General features: G+C 52.4%; 1 protein-coding gene across 1 annotated transcript; it reads left to right on the top strand.

Annotated features, from left to right (window-relative positions):
• The first annotated feature begins 3,234 nt into the window (after positions 1-3,234).
• KNSTRN (kinetochore localized astrin (SPAG5) binding protein) lies at positions 3,235-8,649 on the top strand. The gene is made up of 8 exons (XM_010204096.2): positions 3,235-3,369; positions 4,324-4,456; positions 4,600-4,656; positions 4,859-4,958; positions 6,582-6,696; positions 6,987-7,048; positions 7,197-7,271; positions 8,132-8,649. Exons 1-8 carry the CDS (start codon positions 3,306-3,308, stop codon positions 8,261-8,263), a joined length of 738 nt encoding a protein of 245 aa, XP_010202398.2. The 5' UTR covers positions 3,235-3,305; the 3' UTR covers positions 8,264-8,649.
• The last annotated feature ends 9 nt before the right edge of the window (positions 8,650-8,658 follow it).

Below are 8,658 nucleotides of genomic sequence, written 5' to 3'. Positions count from 1 at the left end.
GACTTTTTTGAGTTGATACAGTCCCTCTTGCTGATCGCAGAGGAGGCTGAGAAATCCAGCCCAAATCTATTTTCAGACACAATTTCCATTTGTTTTCTCAGAAGAAATTCTAGTACTGCCAAAGATTTCAATGTGAGATTTCCCCTTTGAAAAGCATCCTTGTCGCCTCAGTGACTCGGGTGCTTGGTGTGTTGACTTCACAGCTCGTTTCCACCCAAGGCATCCCCCACAAATATGTAACTTTTTAAAATTAGCATCTCTGGTGAATCTTGAATTTTACTTTTTTCTTTTCTCTACCAGAAACAAACAGGAAAACAAACACTTCCTTGCCTTTATCTGCCGGAAAAGAGAAAACATTCTCTATACAAGTTGACGTAAAATAAACGCTTATAACAAACTTTCCTAAATGTGAGTGATGCTTCATTTTCCTCTAGGTGCCTAATACATTTTTCAATGTAACCACCAAAAGGAAAGCAGACATCTTAAAAAGATTCACTCCTGACACCCAGAAGTAGTTTTCCCTGCTCTGTGGCAGACATGTTGCAACTGCCTGATGTCGATTAGGAATATGCTCTTTTAAAGATAACAACGCTTAAAATATAAAACATCTTTCAGTTTTTAGCTTTCCTAGTGAAATTCTCATCCTGGGTGTTCAGGTGGGTGTTCTGGCAAACGAAGCTGCCCTCAAGCTGTGGGCCAGAACAGACTGAAGTCCTCTCCACGTGGGAGCCACTTCCCTTCCAATGTGGAGGGTCTTCTCACCCGTTTTATAAAACCACCTTGCAAAAGATAGTGAAAACATATAATAAAGTCGGGAAATATTTTATACAGATCCCTCCTTTCCACTTACAGCGTCTGAGGGCGATTTTAAACGCGGCAGCACCGGCACTCTGAGCGCGTATGCGGGAGGACTCCATGACACGCAGACTTCTCCCTTGGAAGGCCACAGAAGACTTGAGGGCTCGGGGACCTCGAGTGCCCACATCACAGGGCGAGGCACCGAGAGGCAGGGCAGGCCTTCCCCGCCGGCAGCCGGTTCTGCTGAGGGAAAGATGTAGGACCGTGTCCCCGGCGTCTTCTGAGGGACGGCGCGAACGGCTCTGAGGGAAGAGGCGCGAGCCGCTCTGAGGGGCTCTGAGGGAAGAGGCGCGAGCCGCTCTGAGGGAAGGGGCGCGAGCCGCTCTGAGGGGCTCTGAGGGAAGGGGCGCGAGCCGCTCTGAGGGAAGGGGCGCGAGCCGTTCTGAGGGAAGGGGCGCGAGCCGCTCTGAGGGGCTCTGAGGGAAGGGGCGCGAGCCGCTCTGAGGGAAGGGGCGCGAGCCGCTCTGAGGGGCTCTGAGGGAAGGGGCGCGAGCCGCTCTGAGGGAAGGGGCGCGAGCCGCTCTGAGGGAAGGGGCGCGAGCCGTTCTGAGGGAAGGGGCGCGAGCCGCTCTGAGGGGCTCTGAGGGAAGGGGCGCGAGCCGCTCTGAGGGAAGGGGCGCGAGCCGCTCTGAGGGGCTCTGAGGGAAGGGGCGCGAGCCGCTCTGAGGGAAGGGGCGCGAGCCGCTCTGAGGGAAGGGGCGCGAGCCGTTCTGAGGGAAGGGGCGCGAGCCGCTCTGAGGGAAGGGGCGCGAGCCGCTCTGAGGGGCTCTGAGGGAAGGGGCGCGAACCGCTCTGAGGGAAGGGGCGCGAGCCGCTCTGAGGGAAGAGGCGCGAGCCGCTCTGAGCCGCTCTGAGGGAAGGGGCGCGAGCCGCTCTGAGCCGCTCTGAGGGAAGGGGCGCGAGCCGCTCTGAGCCGCTCTGAGGGAAGGGGCGCGAGCCGCTCTGAGGGAAGGGGCGCGAGCCGCTCTGAGCCGCTCTGAGGGAAGGGGCGCGAACCGCTCTGAGGGAAGGGGCGCGAGCCGCTCCGAGGGGCTCTGAGGGAAGGGGCGCGAGCCGCTCTGAGCCGCTCCGAGGGAAGGGACGCGAGCCGCTCTGAGCCGCTCTGAGGGAAGGGGCGCGAGCCGCTCTGAGGGAAGGGGCGCGAGCCGCTCTGAGCCGCTCTGAGGGAAGGGGCGCGAACCGCTCTGAGGGAAGGGGCGCGAGCCGCTCTGAGCCGCTCTGAGGGAAGGGGCGCGAACCGCTCTGAGGGAAGGGGCGCGAACCGCTCTGAGGGAAGGGGCGCGAGCCGCTCTGAGCCGCTCCGAGGGAATGGGCGCGAACCGCTCTGAGGGAAGGGGCGCGAGCCGCTCTGAGCCGCTCTGAGGGAAGGGGCGCGAGCCGCTCTGAGCCGCTCTGAGGGAAGGGGCGCGAACCGCTCTGAGGGAAGGGGCGCGAGCCGCTCTGAGCCGCTCTGAGGGAAGGGGCGCGAGCCGCTCTGAGCCGCTCTGAGGGAAGGGGCGCGAGCCGCTCTGAGCCGCTCTGAGGGAAGGGACGCGAGCCGCTCTGAGCCGCTCTGAGGGAAGGGGCGCGAGCCGCTCTGAGCCGCTCTGAGGGAAGGGGCGCGAGCCGCTCTGAGCCGCTCTGAGGGAAGGGGCGCGAGCCGCTCTGAGCGCGAGCCGCTCTGAGGGGCTCTGAGGGAAGGGGCGCGAGCCGCTCTGAGGGGCTCTGAGGGAAGGGGCGCGAGCCGCTCTGAGGGGCTCTGAGGGAAGGGGCGCGAGCCGCTCTGAGCCGCTCTGAGGGAAGGGGCGCGAGCCGCTCTGAGGGGCTCTGAGGGAAGGGGCGCGAGCCGCTCTGAGGGAAGGGGCAAGAGTGGCTCTGAGAGAAGAGGCGCGAACCGCTCTCAGGGAAGGGGTGCGAGCCCCTGAGGGACGACGCGAGCCGCCCTGAGGGAAGAGGCGGGAGCGGCTCTGAGGTAAGAGGCGCGACCCCTGAGGGAAGGCGGGCGCGGCTCTGAGGGAAGGGGCCCGAGCTGTTCTGGACGGCGCGCGCCGCTCTGAGGGAAGGGGCCCGAGCTGTTCTGGACGGCGCGCGCCGCTCTGAGGGAAGGGGCCCGAGCTGTTCTGGACGGCGCGCGCCGCTCTGAGGGGAGGGGCCCGAGCTATTCTGGACGGCGCGCGCCGCTCTGAGGGAAGGGGCCCGAGCTACTCTGGACGGCGCGCGCCGCTCTGAGGGAAGGGGCCCGAGCTATTCTGGACGGCGCGCGCGGCTCTGAGGGGAGTGGCGCGATCGGTTCTGAGGGACGGCGCGCGACACACCCAGCACGCGCCTTTCCCGCCCTGCAGCCCCGCGCGTGCGCAGCCGTTGGGCCGCTCCTGCGCACGCGCGGGGAGGGGCCGCCGCTCCCCCTCACGCAGCCGTTTGGCGGCGGGTTCGATTCAAACGGTGGCGGAGCGGGAGGCGCGGCAGCCATGGAGGGGGAGCAGTCCCGCATCCCCGTGTACAGCGCGCTGCACCGCGCCGGGCCGCTCGCAGGTGCGTACCCTCTCCGGGAGGAAGGGCCCTGCTTTGCCTCGCCCCGCTCCGGCGTGGGATACCGACTGCGGAGGGCTGGTGTCCGGGTTAGGCCGGAGAGCTGGGAGCGGCGTCTGTTAGGGAGTTGCGATACTGCCGCGGTCTGTGATGTGGCCGTCACAAAGCCTCATTACAGGCTTTGTTCTACTGCTTTCTCTCTGTTTAAGGCTTCAGTGATTTTTTTTCTTTGCTAAACGTGCGCCTCTGGGCAGGGCCGTATCACGGCCTACCCCATTGAGACGTGCCCCGGTGCTGGGCACAAAGAGGGGGGGTATCTCCGCCCACAGGGATTAGAGATGCTTTCCATCAGACGCTTCTGCTCCTAGAAGCCTTTTGATACTGCTTACAGCCTTCTAGGCATGCGAGGCACCTAGGCTTAGTTTAAAAAAGGGGAGTTAGTCGGTATCAGTGAGACTTCCACGTTACTGCAATGCTTGTGGGAGTATCGTTTGAAAAAGACTTAACTTGCAAAAACTAAAAAGCTCTCTAAGCTCACTGTGTGAATAAAGCTTTATATGCTCAAGCAGCTGTGCTTTAAAGCCCAATAAACTTTACATAGCAAGTTAGCTCTCAAGCGTTACCTGCTCGCGCTGAATTGAAATACAGAGTTCTTTTAACCGAGTTCCAAGTGGGTTATGTGTGTGTTGAGACCTTTATTATCATTTTCAAACTTTCTCTCATTAGCTGGATAACTATGTTTTAACACTGGCTGCTATCTGATCTCTCTGTGGCTTGTTCTGAACCCTTAATTGTGGGTAAAGTTTGAAGACTGCCCTTAGTTGCCGCTGCCTTAAATTCCCCATTCTAGACCCATACCATTGTGATTTGCCTTAAATTGAAAGCTTAAGACATCCTGGGTGTTAACAGTCATCTCTGGCAGACTGTAGTGTTTTCATTGTTGTCTTTTTCTTGCAGAAACACAAGTGGCTTTTCCTTCTAAGAAACAATGCGTTGGCAAACCAGCTGATATAGAGTTCAGCAAAGATCCCAATTTTAACTTTGGCTCAAACATTCCAGCTGATGGTATCTTCAAAGCTACAAACCAAGGGTAAATAAATGTAAAATATTGATGGATTTATTCCTTGGCATATTTCCTAAAAGATATCTTGGCAATTTGCAAGTCTGCCAGCTTGAAAAGATCTGCAAGAGTGCAGTGGCCTTCTGGTAATTGTATTTTACACATCTCTTAAGGTTGCCTAAATCTGCCAAGAAAGTGGAACCAGTTGCAAAGAAGACAACTACAAGGGGGTATGTTTCCTCACATTTCTATTACTTGCCCTCATGCAGTAATATTCCATCTTGCAGCATTATGATGAGCTCTCATGTACAGTTTTCTTGCCAAATTTGGTCAGAAACAGGAGCAAGTGCTGTAAAAAAGAGCACGTTTGTGGAAGTTAAAGAGAAGGTGTGTAATACTGATCTTTTTGCCTCAAAATCTTGGATTCTACAGACCTCTCAACAGATACAAACTAGAGGCAGAGCTGAAGACCAAGAATCAGCTGTTAGAAACAGCCAAACAACAGCTACACTCCAGACTAACAGGAGCACAGGTAAAGCAAGGCAGGGGAAATAAATCATTGAATGATTCTTATATCCTGTCAGGGTCAGATCAAAGGATTGTCTTGCTTATTTTCCTGTCCCTGTCAGGTGCCAGTAGAGTTTGGGTGGGATGGGTTTTCAGCCAGTGCCTGTGATACAGATTAGAACTCAATAATCAGCAGAGCTGCAGGTGTGTTTGGATGGCTAATGTATCCAGGTCACTGTTAATGCTGTTTTAAATTCATTGTGGGAGAACGGTTCAACTTCACAACTATATATTTGCATGAAATTCTAGTAAAACAGCCTCCATATTACCAGATGCTTCTTAGCTGCATCAGGGGAAACAGTAAATGATCACTTGCCACTGATGGTGTGAGATCTATTCGTATCTTTTCCTCTGTGACTCCTAACACATGGTGGATAAGCTGGCCAGTGTCTGTGTTCCTTTTACCCAGTGTCTCCTAGCTTTGGTAACCATCACGTAGTGTGATGTGAAAGTGCCTGCAGTATTGAAGATGTGAGTTCAGGAATGTCTTATTTTAGTAAAGGAGACTTGGATTTTGGTCACTGCTGTGCACTAAGTTTGGGAGATGATTGCCCCATTCTCAGAACTCTGAGTACTTAAGACAAAGCTCAGTTTAAATAAGCTTATATTTCCTTTTGCACTACTGAGTCATATTGTCAAATCTTTTAGGGTCTATGTATTCTTCTGCAAGTGTTTTCTCAGCTTCTCAGCAGTGGTGAGGCCAAACCTGGAGTGCTGGGTTCCTGGTGTAAGAGACACAGACCTACTGGAGAGAGTTCAGAAAAGGGCCAGTAAGATGAGGAAGGGACTGGAAGAAAGGCTGAGAGAGATGAGACTGTTGAGTGGATTGTGTTTCAAACAGATCTGACTTCCTCAAATGGAGTTTAGATTAGGAATTAGCACCTCATTGTTCTCTACCTCTTGCAGATCACTCTAGGACACACTTAGCTCAGTTCCTGTCATGTGCAAGAGGCCCTACTGGTAACCTATAGCTGTAAAAGCTTGCTTTGTTTCCTAATTCTTAACCAGTTACTGATCTGAGAGATGATCACAGCTTGATTTCTTTAAGAGCCCTTGAGACCTCCTATGAAATGCTCCAAATCCTTTGACACAATCAGCTGGATCACCCTAATCCACCTGCTTATTGATTCCCTTGCAGAATCAGGAGGTTGATCAGCTTATCCAATTGCCTAGTAATGTTTGAACTATGTAGGGACTAATGCTGTGGCTTAAAGATTCTAAGATGCCCTTTTCTTCCCAGTGTTTATGTGCTATTTAGTGCATCAAACTCTCGAATTATTTATACATATGAGAGGGAGGGCAAGAAAAGAGATGCTAAGATTGCCTCAGAGGAATTTTATCTCTAGAGTCATGCTTTTTCTAATTGCTATGACACGTGGATGTGATGAAATGTATTCATTCTGTCAAGGAGCAGGAGCAAAGGCCTGCCACAAACTAATTTGCTGTGGTGGTAGAGAGAAGGGGCAAGATTAAGCCTTGGTGCTAGTGGAACTCTTGTTAAGCCGTTGGCATCACTCTTGATATTACTGACAAATGAGAGGAAAGTCTCCTTGGAAACTGGATTCATTGACAGCATGTGTTGTGACAGGGTACCATAAAGGAGTTAAAGGAGGAGAATGAAGGCCTGCTAAAAGAAATGGAGAAGCTCAAGAAGTTTCAGGAGACTTGCATGGTGATTTTAGAAAGCAGAAACATTGATCCTGGTAAGGGCTCTGCTTCACATACCATCCTGCCACTTATTCTTTAGAACGCCTCTTTTTTTCCCCTCATGTTGTGACTGTTCATAAGACATTGGACTCTGCTTCCTCATTAAGGATCCCTGCTCTCACTCCAGGGAATTCTGTTTCTTCTTGCTTCCTGTAGGAGGCCCTGTCCTGGATAAAGCTGGAAAATAATTTAGTCTTTCTTGTCATGGAAAATGACTTTTAAGCTATAAGTTCTGAGAGGCAAAGTGATCTGTGTATCAGAGGCTCACTAATGCATCTCAAATTAGTTACAGGCAGCAACATTTTGAAGGAGGAAGAAAAGACACAAGAATGCCAGAAGCAGACACAGGTAAGAAAAGTTTGAAATAGTGATGGAATTTATGTGGGCTCTGAGAAGTCCCCCTGTTGCAGCCCCGTTCTAGTGACAAAGTGGAAATGCTTGCTGAGAATTGCATTCATTGGTGTTATATTAAAGCATTTTCCTTTTGTCCCTTCAGCTGTTAACCGAGAAGCTCATTGAAGAATTGAGGCTATTTAACCACACAGCTGGAAAAGAGGAGGAAGTGCTTCAGGTAAGGCTGTGACTTGGTTTCACACTCGACCAGGCAATGGACACCTGGTGCTGAGTGAAGTTCTGGAGGCCATTTTGCTCCTTCTAGTGCTGCTCAGTTCTTGAAATGAACTAGAGAGCGAGATTCTGCAGCATTACTTGTATTGTTATACATGCATTGAGGAAATGGTGTGTTACCCTCTGAGGAGAGAGCTTAAAGTCTGTGGTGAGGCAACATCAGTTCTCATCTCAGTCATCTCAAGGTGAATCATACACAATGAACCTGAAACAAGGTCAAAGATGAGAGTGCTGTTACAGACTGATGGCTTTCAAGTTGGCCTGAATCAGCTCCAATGTAAAGATGATGTCAGTACCAGGAAAGGAGCTGACTCTGCTTAGACCAGCTCCTCTCAAGGGAGGGGTGTTGAGACTCTCATAGGTGGCTGTAAGCGCCACTGGCAGAACCCTGATGCCCAGGTCTGGCTGTTAATGCTGGGATCAGAGCACCTGACCCAGCTTGGAGACTGGTACAGACTAGTAGGTAGTTTCTCTGGCAACTAAGTGTGCAAGCACAGGATCCATGATACTGTCTGTACACCAGCCAAAACAGTCACTACATTACAGTTACAATTCTTGGAAAGAAGTTAAAGAGCTAATCAATGATACAACTATTATATAAGGCTTCCTAAACTTGGGTCACGGGTAAATTGCCATTTTCCTCAAGATATGGAGAGACACACCAGTCAAGGCAGACTAAGTTTAGCAGGAAAGACCCTGCTGAGAAGTTGAAAGGCTTTAGTTAGAGCTGCTTGGGAACTTGGCTTTGCTACTCAGTCTGCTGGTGTTGGTAAAAGGCCACATACACTGACTTTTCTTACACAGGCAACCATGGCCAAGTGGAAATCAGCTGAAGAAGAGCATCGGCAGTCCCTGGAGAAGCATTCCTCCTTCCAAGCAGAGTATGAGGAGTGTTCAGCAATACTGGATGAGCTGGAGCGGCTCCTGACTCTGTGAGGCACAAGGACGGACTGTACCGATTGTTGATGTTTTTGTTCCTAGTTCAGTGGTGTGTGCATTGCAAACCCAGCTCTGCTGTTTGGTGCTCTAAAGCAAGGAGCAGGGCCCTGCTCTGTGGATGGACAGCACCTGGGGGGTGGGATGGGGAGAGGGAGCTGGGGCAGAGCAGCCAGGGCTGGCTCCCTGTGTGTAGCTCCTTGTGTATCCCACATCTGCCAGGGCCTGGCTTGGACTCCCTTTGCCACCTGCCTTGCTGAGGGGTATGGGCCTTGCCTGTGACTGGCACCTCTGTTCCCGTCTCTCTGCCTTTTGTAGCAATTAGTGGTGTTTAACTGATTAAATGTGTTGGAAAGGTGTGCACGCACGCTGCCACCGCCCCGCAACTCCCCGTC

This window comes from Colius striatus, chromosome 7 (genome assembly GCF_028858725.1).
Source record: "Colius striatus isolate bColStr4 chromosome 7, bColStr4.1.hap1, whole genome shotgun sequence".
NCBI classification, from domain to species: domain Eukaryota; kingdom Metazoa; phylum Chordata; class Aves; order Coliiformes; family Coliidae; genus Colius; species Colius striatus.
This window is presented reverse-complemented; position numbering and strand designations above follow the sequence as displayed.

Bases quoted from the DNA above. Each gene is read 5' to 3' on its own strand.
- KNSTRN (XM_010204096.2), top strand. From the start codon at position 3,306: ATGGAGGGGGAGCAGTCCCGCATCCCCGTGTACAGCGCGCTGCACCGC. The intron at 4,657-4,858 runs GTATGTTTCCTC...TGGATTCTACAG, and splicing joins AAGAAGACAACTACAAGGGG to ACCTCTCAACAGATACAAAC. The intron at 4,959-6,581 runs GTAAAGCAAGGC...GTGTTGTGACAG, and splicing joins CCAGACTAACAGGAGCACAG to GGTACCATAAAGGAGTTAAA.